Source organism: Peromyscus californicus, unplaced genomic scaffold (genome assembly GCF_007827085.1).
Source record: "Peromyscus californicus insignis strain IS unplaced genomic scaffold, ASM782708v3 Scaffold_16__1_contigs__length_79575227, whole genome shotgun sequence".
Lineage (NCBI taxonomy): Eukaryota > Metazoa > Chordata > Mammalia > Rodentia > Cricetidae > Peromyscus > Peromyscus californicus.
The window spans coordinates 69,462,256-69,476,378 of NW_026294458.1; the positions used below are offsets into that span (position 1 = coordinate 69,462,256).

At 40.2% G+C, this 14,123-nt stretch overlaps 1 protein-coding gene across 7 annotated transcripts in view; it reads right to left on the reverse strand.

Moving 5' to 3' along the window:
* Grik1 (glutamate ionotropic receptor kainate type subunit 1) overlaps positions 1–13,092 on the reverse strand; it is a 389,047-nt gene extending 375,955 nt beyond the window's left edge. For 4 of the 7 annotated variants that reach the window (XM_052741089.1, XM_052741090.1, XM_052741088.1 and 1 more), the window contains exon 1: positions 12,394–13,091. In XM_052741089.1, coding sequence (XP_052597049.1) covers positions 12,394–12,511 — 118 coding nt within the window. In that variant the 5' untranslated portion in view covers positions 12,512–13,091. Of the gene's footprint in view, positions 1–12,393 lie in introns of all 7 variants that reach the window. The other 3 variants (XM_052741096.1, XM_052741094.1, XM_052741092.1) reach the window with 2 other exon arrangements.
* Between the last annotated feature and the right edge of the window lie 1,031 nt (positions 13,093–14,123).

A 14,123-nucleotide genomic window follows, 5' to 3' on the forward strand; every position in this document is an offset into this window, starting at 1 on the left:
TAGCCCAGGCTGGCCTCGAACTCACAGAGATCCGCCTGGCTCTGCCTCCCGAGTGCTGGGATTAAAGGCGTGCGCCACCACTGCCCGGCGGGGTTCGATTTCTTATACCCACACGGTGGCTCGCAACCATCTGTCACTCCAGTTTCAGTGATTCCAATGTGAGTCTCTAGGGACACCAGGCACAAAAGTGGTATAAGATACACATATGGACAAAATACCTATGCACATAAAATAAAAATTAATGGTAAATAATGATGGTATGAAGGCAAGCATTCTAAATTGGTATCCTGCATCCCATTCATTTATGATTGCTACTTTTTACTGTGTGCTTTTGAATATGAAGATACTTCTTTACTTTGAATTATTTGTAAGACATGTTGATCAGAAATGCCTATATAATACAAGGTTTGGGAAATGTAAATACTGTAATGGCTAACATTGATTTTTCAGGAGGATTGAGTCTAGAATCATCCAGGAGATAAATGTCTGGGCATGCTTGTAGGGAAGTTTCTTCCTATATTGGGTTACTTGAGTGAGAAGATCCACTCTTAACTGTTGGTGGCAATATTAATGGGCTGGAGATCCAGACAAAGAAAGGGGAGAAAGCCAGGTGAGCAGAACAATCTAGCCCTTTCTGCTCCTGATGGTGAATGCAAGCTGAGCAGAGCCTTAAGCTCCTGCTGCCCTGTCTTTCCCCTGTGATAGACTGAACCTCACAATGAGCCAAAAGAACCTCTTCCTTTCCTAAGCTGCTTCTGCCAAGGGCTTTGTCACAGCCGTGGGAAAAGCAACAGACATAGATGTGTATAGTTCAACACAGTTCTTTTAGGACTGCTCTATTGGCATTTCCCCTGAGGGACAGCATGTCCCTGGATTTGCCTCTGCAATCATGACCCCTGACAAGAATATACTTTCACTCACCTCCCACACCCACTTTCTTTACAACACATTCGCATTTTATGGACTGTCCTGGTTTTTTAAATCATGTTGATTGGTACGGTGATCTTTGCATTCTGCAACTTTTATGTATTTCATTTGTCAACTATTTTTCATTTATCTACATGTAAGCTTTCCCCCTTTTCAGATAAGTTGTATGAAGGAAATGAAGTTGTTAAGAAAATTGCAAGAAGAAGGTAGCTAAGAATACAGTTTGGCTGCTGGGATCTCACTCATTGTTGGCTGCCTCGGTTTCAAATAACAAAATGGTGCTTTGAAATGGTTGGAGACTCTTGGTTAAATACTCTTACTTTTCATGTATTTAAAAGTTTTGAGTGAATTTTTGTTTATATATGATACAGAATATTTTGTTTTTTAAAAGCATATAATTTCTGTAGCTGTTCAAAGTAAATTCCACATCTTATTTCTCTTTCCTAGATACCTGAGACACCAAAAAGAGGGCAAAAATATATATGACAATAAATGATAATCTGAAATATCTTTGTTGTATTTTCTATTAAACGGTTTTTCTTTAAAGTATTTTCTCACAAGTTACTCTTGTGTATTTTATGACAAGCATTCCACAGAGGTAATAAAACCCATCAGTCTGACTCAGTCAGATTCTAAATACTGTCATGACTTCTCTGTTCATTGTGACCCAAGAGATATTCTCATGACCACAAGAATTTCAAATGTAAATGCAGCCTGAGGAAACTTAAGAGATACAACTGCACCAAGTTGGCAACCATTTCTGTGTCCCCAGGTCTTCCCACTCTTCTTTTCTCTGTCTTTCTACTACTAATAGTCACAGTAAAGGAGCTGATTCTCTTACCTTCCCCAGCTATTCAATTCAATTACAGTTTTATGTGTTATTTTTTAACCAGGTAGAACATTTAAGGCACAGGGAAAAATGCAACTGGGTATTAATATAAATCCAATTGTGTGTGTGTGTGTGTGTGTGTAAATTATTTGTATATAAGTCTATGAAATACAAAGATAACAATGAAGTAGGCAATATCATATAGCAAGCTCAATGCATGTAATAATATAAGATGGAATACTTTTTGAATCATTATACAATGTAATAATGCATGTAATTAATATATGTGATAATGGTTGTATGCAATGCATTTCATATATTTGCATATTAATATAAATATTGTCCAGCAAATAATCATATACATGTTTGTATATATCTTACATAGATCTCTATTATTTTTGTAAATATATACAGAGAGGCAGAAGAGAGAAAGAGAGAGAATGAGTGATAGAGATGATAGTTCCAGTCACCTTGATTCTCTTTTTAAAAAGTCAGACGATTGCAGCTTAAACTCTTTTCATTGATTTAATTTTGAAGTTTTGTTTCACAAAACACTCAGGGTTGGGGTAAATGTGTGATCATAGAAGAATCTAGCTCCCTGCCTCTCATTACCATTGGAAGGTTGGAGTCAAGGATGGCTAAAGATGGAGCATAGGGTGTGTTTCTAAGGTGAGTCTCTCTGATGTCCACTCAGGAATGTGGGAAGAGAAACAATGAAATTAGATGTCAACATCTAAATGGGAAGGAAAATGGGAGAAGTTGTATTCCTGGATGGCTTGGAGGTATACTTCTTCCTTAGAGATCTTTAATCTCCATAGGGAGAAAGGAGAAAAGACATTTGTATAAATGTGCACTTTAAGTTGAAAGTGAGAACCTTGATAGGACCTAGTGGAATTTTGGGCTCTTGTGCCTAGTTAAGTTTAATGACAGAAAAACAATATCAGTTCCACATGACTGGCTCAGTGACTGTCAATAGTAGGCATAGCATAGCTGCATGTTTTCCTGCAGCAGTGTCTTGATTCATCCCAAAGGTACTAAATGCCACTCTGGATGAGATAAGCTGTTACACTGGTGCACCTGTTCACTACCACCTCCAATTGATGGACGGGGGAGTGATTTCACTCAAAGATACTATGACCAAAGCAAACAAGGCATCCCTAAAGCTGGCAGAACTCTCATCACAGTGCCCTTTTCACTATGCCTATCTGCATGCAAATGACTGCTTCAGTCACCTGGAATCTGAAGAATGGCTGCTTTATCCAATCATGTTCAAATTGGACAAGAGTAATGATAGGAATCGAAATGAAAGAAATATCCCCAATCCACAGCCTTGACAAAATGAACAGATTTCTTCTGTTGGCATTCACCATAAGTTCTTATCTGTAAGTACAAAGAACTACAGGCAGCTAAGGAACGCTAAGAGCAGAAGAAGTGTTCTTCCCCAGGGAAGAGCACACCAACTGATTATTCAATACCAAGTGATCAGTCCCCAAAATATGCATAATACAGACAGAACAGGTTGCACTTATGCATTTAGAAATGCATAACACACACATATTTAACAAAAGAAAGAGTTTGGAAGAGAGAGAAGGGGTATATGGGAGGGTTTGGAAGGAGGAAAAGAAGGGGGAAGTGATGTAATTATATTAGAATCTCAAAAAATAGAAAAAATAATTTCAGAAAGAACAATTAGTATACCACCAAATGTGAAGTCATACTCTAGTCTGTGATGTTTTACAAGTGTGTTTTCTATTGTAATGAATGAATTTCATTAGAAAGATTATGTTTAGAGGCTTTTTTCATAGTTTCAGACGGTGTGATTATTTTCTTAACCATTCTTTCCCATTGAACATTTACAATGATTTATAAACGGATTCAACTGCTGTGGGATGGTCTGTATGGCAAATATGTTGCTGATTGGTCAATAAATAAAACACTGATTGGCCATTGGCTAGGCAGGAAGTATAGGCGGGACAAGGAGGAGAATAAAGCTGGGAAGTGGAAGACTGAGTCAGAGAGACACTGCCAGCCACCACGATGACAAATAGCATGTGAAGATGCTGGTAAGCCATGAGCCACGTGGCAAGGTATAGATTTATAGAGCTGGATTAATTTGAGCTGTAGGAACAGTTAGCAAGAAGCCTGCCACGGCCATACAGTTTGTAAGCAATATAAGTCTCTGTGTTTACTTGGTCGGGTCTGAGTGGTTGTGGGACTGGCAGGTGAGAGAGATTTGTCCTGACTGTGGGCCAGGCAGGAAAACTCTAGCTACACTCAACAGTGCAGTGAGCATGTATAAACACAGCTTTGGGGTTCAAATGTATCCTAAGAAAAAAAGAACACACATTGCCCAGGATTCAAAAGGTAAATATTACCTTTACACTTCAGAGATGTCTCTCTTGACTGATCCGTTGGTCACTTCTTTTACAATCTAAACATAGCAGGGTCATCAGAATGCAACTTGTGTTTATAGATTACAAAATATGTAATACAATGATTTAGAAACTTAAAATAAAAAAAAGGGCCTCAGGAGACAGTTTCGTTAGAAAAGTGCTTCCTGGATACTATGGGTACCTGAATTCAGTGCACACACATGCGTGCACGTGCACGCACACACACACACACACACACACACACACACACACACACACACACACACACGCCATGCATGATAGCACATGTTTATCATTCCAAGTCTGAGGAGACAGAGACAGTTAGATTTTAGACGCTTACTGGATAGCCAGCCTTCAACTACAGACCATCTCAAAAACCAAGCACACTCAACAAAAATCAAGGTGGATGACACCTAGTAATAATACTCAGTATAGTTGGCTTCTGGCCTACACACACACACACACACACACACACACACACACACACACACACACACACACACACACATCTATGTAGATGTCTGCACATAATACACACAACACAATAAAATAAAAGTAAGAAAAATGAACCTTAAAAGTTGCAATTGAGTTTTCATTAAAAAAAAAACAGACCTGATTTTTCACCATCCTTTTCCAATATGAATTATGAAGTGCTTTATCGGCTCTGGGAATTGAGTATTGATTTTTAAAGGCATATTTAAGCTATTTTGCTAAGAAAGGAATTCTTGCAAACAGATCGCTGTAAGTTTCCATTCAAGGACATCAGCACTAAATGTCTTTAACAGAGTGTGTTGCAATGCCTGAATCAATATTCATAGTTAAATTACATTTAATTAAGTATAAAAAACCATATAATAGTTGAAAACCAAGACATTAATTGGTAGAAGCAGTTAATGCCTGATTTTCCATAATCTATTTGCAGAATTCTAAGGAAGATATGTAGACACTTTCGTCTGTAGCAGTTTTATACAAAGCTTATTTTGTTAGTGATTCTCTAACATTGACTGTTGTTGTCTTTATTTTAGTGAAATTCTTGGAAAACTCACTATATAGTGTACTATATAGAACACAATATTTATTCTATTTCCCTTAGTACATTTACTTACAGATTTTCACATACTGTGAGGAAGCAAATAGCAGAAGCCCTTATATGTTTTGAGATTTTTTTTTTTAGTTTTTAATGCATTTTACTTCTTACTAGGTTTTAATTTTTTGAGACACTGAGAAAATAGCTCACAGAATTCTCATATACACCACCCAATATCTCTTGCTATTTACATTATAAACTACTACTTCATATTTGTCAAAATTAAGGAGCCACTAGCAATATGCTATTATTAAGAAGTGACATTTGGAGCCCATTCCCTATAGAGGGATATCTTGATCAGCGGTTATGCAGGGGGGAGGGGTTTGGTCCTACCCAAACTTGATATGCCAGACATCATTGACTCCCCAGGGGAGGCCTTACCGTCTCTGAAGAGTGGATGGGGGCTGGAGTGGGGGGAGGAGGTAGAGGGGAGGGTGGAGAAACTATGCTTGGTATGTAAAATAAAAAAAAAAGAAAGAAAAGAAGTGTTATTATTATTTTTTTTTTAATTCAAACTGCTTAGATTTTACCTCACATCATTTTCTGCTCTGGGGTCTTAAGCGGATGGCACTTCACACATTTTCTCACTGTCTATCCTTAGCTTCTCTGTAGTCTGACTGTGTTTTATGTTCTATAACCTTGGCACTCCTGAAGAGTATTAGCTGGTTATTAGAAGGAGGACCTTCTACTGGAATTTTCTGGCTGTTTTTATCATGATTGACATGGGGAAGAAAGACCAGGTAGTCAAGGTTCCTTTTGTACCATACCATACTGAGTGCAAACACCATCAAGTCTTTACCATTGGCGACAATGACCCCTGTCATTTGCCTTCTTTTTTCTCTTTCCCTTGGGAAACTTGACTCTTCTCCCCATTTCCTTACTTCAGGGAGTTTCCCACACCAGTGCAAACACACCAGAGACCAGCCGGTTGGCTTTCCTCTTCTTTACACACAACATCAGTGGGGCTTGGGAAAACACCTTCTTATCCCCTGTCACTAGGAGGTATTTCAGCAGTAGTGTATTGATTTCCATCTCTAGTTCTAGAACCATCTCTGGCTCTCAGGAGTCCTGAGTGTTAGTTTCACAGGGAGCTACTGGGATGTCATTGTTTCAAGCCTTCTCGGTTGGGAGAGCTAGGGAGTCCATGTGTGTATATAATAAGCTCTGTACAGATTGAGTTTTAATCAGCCATTAAATAAAATGGATGTTCTGCCTTAACATGGACTGTTCTTGAATTTGTTCAGTATATTAAATAATTCACTTTAATCCATTCTCTTTTGTACTGTTAAATGAAAATAGTAAGTTATAATGATGTTCCATTCTCCAAATTAGTAACAATTAATCATCAGATTTCTAGGAAATAAACTGCCTAAGTTAGATTTCCCGGGACCCATATGGTGGCAGGAGAGATGTAAGTTGTCTTCTGATCTCCACACTCCCAGAATACTATGTACATACCCTACTCCAGGAAGTACATACATAATTTAAAAATCAAAATATGTATTTTCAGTCATAAGTCACAATGAACACTAGTCTCTAAACCTCCTTTAGAGTCTATAAAAATGCATCATATAAAGAAGGGCAGAACACGAGTTAGATTCAAGAAACAGCAGGGTTTGGGTCCTGTAAGTTTTAGAAGTGCTGAAATCTTAGTGTTTTGTTTTTATTCCTTTGGTCAGTGTTTTTTGTTTTACCATGTTCTGGATTCATGAATTTAGTTGAATGTTGATACCTGTGATTCATTAAGAACACTCTGACAGTAAAAATGGGGTTGATTTAGGTTTAAACAGAAGAAAAGTGATTTTATGGTTTTTTTTTCCCTAAAGGTTTCAATGTATTTGTACTATACAAATACACTTCCTGATTCCTTAAGCAAGGCAATTTCACACACTAGGTCAAAGAAGAAGATCATTCTAGCATAGGAACCTCCTGTCTTTAGGGACCTCCTGTCTTGCTCCATAACAAAGAAAGTGTGGAAGGGTCTTTATTGATTCTACGTCATATGTACTTTACAGGTATTACCACAATTCACCTTCACATCAAATCCACATGTCTGTAATTGATCTTCTGGTGTTAGATCAGTGGTAAAATAACAGTCAGATCTACGACTCTCCTCCTACTTGGATTTCTTCATCACTCTGTCTTCTGATGCAAATAGATTTTTACAAACCTTCAGGACATGGATAATATTCTTTTTATGATATGGATAATAAAGAAGATGGAAAATGGGGAATGCTGTGGGTCTGCTACCACTGTCTCCATTACTGTCCTCCATAACCGTGCCATAAGCTGTGCAACAAGCTAAAGCAATGTTTTCTATGCATAGATGTCACATTTCCTTTCCAACCTGATTACATTTGTGGAATGTTTCCTAAAGGGAACATGTTTCCTTGCAGCTAACAACATCAACTATAAGCCATATTCATTGTCAGGCACCTCCGAACAAGGACAAGGAGCAGTCTACTTCTCCTATATTTGATTACAGCGTGGTATGTGCAGATGTGTAAGAGCACACACGGATCCATACACAGTACACTGGAGCTTAATGCAAGATACTTAAAACTAAATGCCATTCCCACATTTCTAACAATTAGCAGTATAACTTAGTCAAAGTCACCAAACCACACTTTTTCTCAATGAAAACCAGAGATCACAGACCACAGAAAAGAAATTTAAGTTGAGAGGTACATGGTATAAACATCAGGCTTGCAAAATCAATACTGGCCTCTTAAAAGCAAATGATATCGAGAGAATTGTAAGGCAAATGATCTGTTGATTTTGGGAGAGTGTTATGACCAGTGAGGAACTCTATTGTTTTTTTTTTTTTTTTTTTTTTTTTTTTTTAGGTTTTTTCGAGACAGGGTTTCTCTGTGCAGCTTTGCGCCTTTCCTGGATCTCGCTCTCTAGACCAGGCTGGCCTTGAACTCACAAAGATCCGCCTGCCTCTGCCTCCCAAATGCTGGGATTAAAGGCGTGCGCCACCACCGCCCGGCGGAACTCTATTGTTTTTTAAGTTGACACAGACCTTCACAATTCTTTTGAGGGCTAGCTGGGGATTTCAGCTTAGTGTGAGGGCCAACAGGCTTCCCAAAGTCCAGTGCCTCTCCAAGTGTGAATCTGTCTAAGCCAAGCAGATCTTTTAAAACAGGATCAGTTCTCCGTTAACCTCTAACCTCCCTTTCCAGGTTTGGCAACATAAACTGCATACACTCTATGCATTTGTGGGCCTTAATGTGATCCTTCTTGTCTGTGAATTAAAGTAAATCAGTTGCAGTATATGAACTGAAAATTATCCAAAATTATATTTGAAAAATAGTAAGAGTTTGAAAAAATTTAAATAATAACAGATTTTTTTTAATTACCACAATGTAAGCTTCAAGGGATGCTAAGTCTATCCTTTTTGCTTACAGTTGTATTTATTGCACTGGCAATTATGTGTGTATCATACTAGAGAATAATTTGTTAGATATGTATTGAATGAAGAATATTAACTCAATAAAAGAATCAAGAGATTAAAGAATAGAGACAGGTGTTTTTATTTGTTTCCATTATTTGAATGCCTCCTCCAAATAAGGGCAATTTAAAATATTTGGTGTTTATTCTGAACTTCACTGAAGCAAAAGCACAGACAATACAAACCAAGTGGGAGCTTTGAGTATAGTTGTGTTAAGGTCTTTTCAAAACGATACTTCAGAGAAAGTAAACAGTTGACATGAAATGATTTGGGCCTCTTAAAAGGAATACAGGAACCTGAAGAATTATATACCGACCATAGATTTCCACATACTCATATACATATGCCAATTTCTTTCTTTATATGGGATATTTAACTACATGGTGTGCTTGGAAGGTAATTGCTTTGTTGTAATCTGCAAAACTGGTATTTGACTACCTTGTGTGAAGTAGGAAGATCAGATGCCAATACCGAGAGTTCCAAGTGTGGGGTTTAGATTCAGAAGTACTAAATGTTTTAGAAAAACAGAGCACGTTAAATTTTAAATCCATGATCATAAAGAAAATGTCAATAATAAAAAAGTTGAAAGCACATAACAGCAATAACCCAGTTACTCCTTAAGGACCTCTCATATTCCATTTCATGTTCTGTTTCTATTAATTTTATTAATGGGACTCTGAGGCTCCCATTAGTTTTAATTTGATTTCTCAGATACAATTACAAAAGCCTGCTGAGATTGGCTAACTCTCACTGAGACACACACCCAGCAAGAGATGGTGATTGGGGTCCAAGCCTACACTTATTCCACCAGGTCCTGTTTCAGGAAGCTTGGCCACCCTTAATCATATGCTTTCCTGTCATGTTTATGCTGTGTGTTGAAATGATGGGCTAAATGTATTAGTAAATAAATCTTTCTGTTCCTAATAGAAATGGCACTTCTGCTTTATGTATGCACATGCAGGGTATTTCACCACTAATGACAGTGCACTAAATTTGGGTATTTTAGAGGATGTCTATGATGGTGGGCCTCACAGGTCAACTTAAATGTATATGATAGCTAACTGCTTCCTGATGTATGTTGGCATACACAAAAAGGCTGAAATTACTCCATTAAGTGCACAGATTTCCCAGTTACTCTATGTTCCTCCTCTGTAACATGCTGTGAAAATGGGATAGTGATAGTTAGGGTACTACACTCTATAGGATCCCCTTTGGGATTTTTCAGTTTTACATAAGATTACTAACCATACAATGGTATCCCAACGCATAGTCATAGTACATACATGCTAGAACCTGCCATGCATTCATTTCAGTAACTTCTAAGATAGTGTGTGTGTGTGTGTGTGTGTGTGTGTGTGTGTGTGTGTGAATTTTACCCTAAATTTACAATTTTCTCAGTAGCTAAAGTTTAAGCAGGTACCTCAACAAAGCTACACATCGACGACATTTGTTTCTCCATATAAAGGCAATTATAAGTGTCTATTGTTTATCTTGAACTTTACTTCAAGATATTTCAGGTTATTGAAGAACAATGCAAGTTGAAAATCCAGAGTCCCTATTTGCTGGTTGAGTGGGCACTTGGTAGTTGGTTAGGAAGAGAACAAGAGAAGAAAACAAACACAATTTTATTTCTCCTCACAGAGTGTTGTCTACTTCCCTGCTCCTCTGATATTTTGCATTCAACATTGGGTTTGACTGACAAGAAAGTAGTTTTACTGTAAAAGGCAGGTTTTCCTCTGCCATAAAGCTCGTTTCCATGGTGCTGAATTTTTCACTTAAAAGCTATGTGTGGGTTCTTACATACAGAGTGTTAGTGCCCAGGCCAACAACAGGTCACACAGGGTCACAGAAGGGAAACATGTGTGCTGTATGTAAACATCGGTACGTGTGATGTTGCTTCACGCATTCTAGCTCACATTTAAAGGAACGAACTTTGATTATTTCGAGGTGTGAATCATAAGGTCAGGGAATGATGCTGGTTGCTTTCACTTTTGAAAACAACTTTCAAATGGTTGATTGTGATTGTTTAGGACTTGGCAGAGCCATTTCTAACACAGGGATGTCATTTTCAAAATTTGTAGCTCAAAAGCAAAACACCAATTGAGTTAATAATCACTGGAAATCATTACACATGTTCATTACTTTGTATTCTATTCATTATTGTTCTACTAAATTAAGCATCTTCGATTGCATCCAAAGTCCAGGCTTGAATATATCTTGGGCAAAGATTGTTTCAGTTATAATCAATCACGATTCTTTTAAAAAATGTTTGGAAATCTATCACTATAGGGTCTAAAGATAGAATAAATGCATATTTCCTCCATAGTCTAGACGAAACATGTAAAGTTAGTATTTGGAATTTTTCCTTTCCTTAAAAACTAAACTTCGTGTGTCTAAAGAAAATACCCTTCAAGCAGTAAGCTTATTTGCAGAGGGCAGGGGAGTCCATCATACTCAGTGACAAAAGCAAATAAGCAAGCAGAAGATTGAGTTTTTCTAAGGGGCTCACTCGTTGAAGATCAGTACTAGTGTAGTCACTGAGGGACATGAACTCCTCAGGAGCCTCGCTCTGAACTCTTTCACAAGTTGTCCTCACACTCAGTCAATTCCTAGAAAGAGTACGGCTTAGAAACCTAAGGTTTCTTCTTTTCTTTGCTATGTGAGAGATGGGAGAAGCTGACAGACATCTGTCAGCTGTCCACATTTCACCTATGGCTCTCCCTGTGATCATTGCTAATAAGAACAAGAACTAAGAAGGCACTTTGAAAATTGAAGTAGAGAACCCATATTAGTTGGATAGGAAAAGCTGAGAGTCAGTGCTCAAAGCCCAGACCTCTACCGACCAAATCCTGGTTGTGAGGGCTCTGCATGCAGTACATGAGTCCACGAGGGCCTTTCTGGTAGTGATGCTGACCTGTTTGTTCTTTTGTGAAACCCAAGTAGTTCCCGTAGTAGTCTCTTTTTAATCTCCTTGGAGATCTAAGCCTCACCTCTCCCAGGAAGTTATCTGGCTTGGGGATTAGATGCTGTTGAGTGGCTGGCAGGTGGGTAAGATTGGGAAGAGAAAGGAAACTTCAGTGTTCAATGACCATCCTTCCAGCTCCTTGCACTCTCAGACTCTCTCCAGTGGACACCTCCAGACTTCCCAGACTCCATACAGAAACATCCAATTTAGAGATAAAAACTTGGAGGCTCTGAGCTAATGGGCTTTGCTATATTCCCATGATGCTAGTGGGTGAGTGATTCTATTCTTAAAGGTTCTGACATGCTTGAGTGTAACCGGGACTGGTGGACTGATGGATATCCACTTAGGCATCTGAAAGAGAGATCTCACATCACCCCCTCAATCACTCAATTCAGGTGGTCAAAGGTGCGTGCAATCTGATGCCTAGAGTAGGAGCCAGCCCAATTGAGCCTGGATCTCCGCACTCTGCTCAGGATCTTGGATCTCAGATTGAAAAACCCGCCAACCATACATTCCGGGAAAGCCTGGCACCTGCCAGGAGGGAAGCAGTGACGCGACTCCCACTTTGTTGTGGAGCTTTGGGTGCGCACTGATCCCCACCACCCCGCAGCTCCTGTCCCCTCACCAGTGCCAGCGCGCGCGCTATCTTGCCCGGACCCGCTGCGCCCTCGCCGGCCACGGGGAGCTATAAGGACCCCTGGATCCGACAGCGTAGAGCGCTTCCAAGGGCTCACTCACCGATCCTGAGCACTTGCGGGGCGGTCTGAGGGAGGATGTAGCACAGGAAATAGAGGAGTGTCCAGCTGGTGTCCCTGGTCCAGAGCCCGGGCTGGATGAGGACTGTGCCGCGCTCCATCTTCCAAGCTTCTTAATTCATGCCGAGACACAGTCGTGGCCTCACGCCCGCGAGATGCACCCAACTTGGGCTGGGTCCCCACCTCATCCTCCCTGGATGCTCTCAGGCTGCACGCCGCGCACTCTCTGCTCTCAGGAGAGCGAGATGGAGGGAACCCGCGTGGGGACGTGGAGTGGGCTTGTGAGACTGAGCTGCTTGGGGCTTCATGCACCGGTCCTTAGCCCATCACTGCTCTCCCTCCTCCTCCTCCATGGGCTGCATACCTCCAAGAATCAGCAGGATCCCGCTCTTGGAGCTCAGAAACCAGCTGAGGAAAGTTGCTACCTCGATTTGCTGGAACGTCTCCCTCATTCGTCCTCTGGTCAGATGCAGAAATGATGGGTGGGGGAGTGGGTAGAGAATGCAGGGTGCAGTGAGAAAAGAAGAGAAAGGGGGGAAGAAGACATCCAAGGAGAGAGGGAACTGGGTGAGTTGGTGCAGCGCTCAGAAAAAGCAGGATGAGCTCCAGCAGGTTAACTGGGATATAAGCCCTGCTTTGGCTTCTTTCTCCGTCCTGCTTCCCTCCTCCCCTCTTGGCCCCACCCTTTATTTACTGCCCGCCCCGGCCAACCCTACTAACCCAGCCAGACACACTCACACAACCGCGTGCATATGCGCACGCGCCTGCGGACACACCACACACACACACACACACACACACACACACACACACACACACACACACACACACACACACACACACACACACACACACACACACACACACACATTTTCACCATGCACGCACACATGCAGTCACTCTTCAACTTTGCGCTGTGGTGCTGGAAAGTATATTGAGTCTTGTATCCCCAAGACAGATTAAATCTAACCCATTAGTCCCTAGGCAGAGGGAGTTCTGCTCTCTGTGAATGACAACCTTATCCCCAGGCGCCTCTGCGGGGGTCTCAGAGATGACTAGCACGTGATAGGAAATCACATCCTCCGAATGAGAGATTTAAGAAATTATCAGAGTTCTTATTTTTAACTCTAACAAGAATGAAGATTCAGGGAAAGAAGGAGGAAGAAGGAGAAATGGGTACCCTTCAGTCTTTTAAGATTATAGCGACTCTTCCTATATCTTCTGGACCCGACATAATGTCTTGGAAATTGCTTCCATTTACAAGCGCAGGACTCAGAACTAGGCAGTTTCAGGCACGCTGCTTTTCTTAATTTCTTTTGACTGTCACATTTGAACACTGGAAATAGGCTATTCTAACAATGTAGGTTTAGAGACCATTTCTCTGTAGAAGGACAAGGACACTTCCCTGGGGAAATCAGCATTTGCTCCTGTTGGCTTAATTTCCTTTGAGCTTTCTGGGAGAATGTTCCATATAAATGTTTGCTGGTTCTGTATGAGTACCTCAAGGTGCTTCCCCCTCCCCCAAGTAGGGATTTGGAAAGTTGATCTAAATTGAGTTAATTCATAAATGAAACACCCATAGTTATATGAGCCTAGAATGTGAAAAATTATAAATGCAGTATCTTACAATTCATTTATTCCACAAATGCATATTGGGTATTTTGTACCTCGTGGCAGAGACTATGTTTGTCAAAGAACCCATCATGAGAAAAA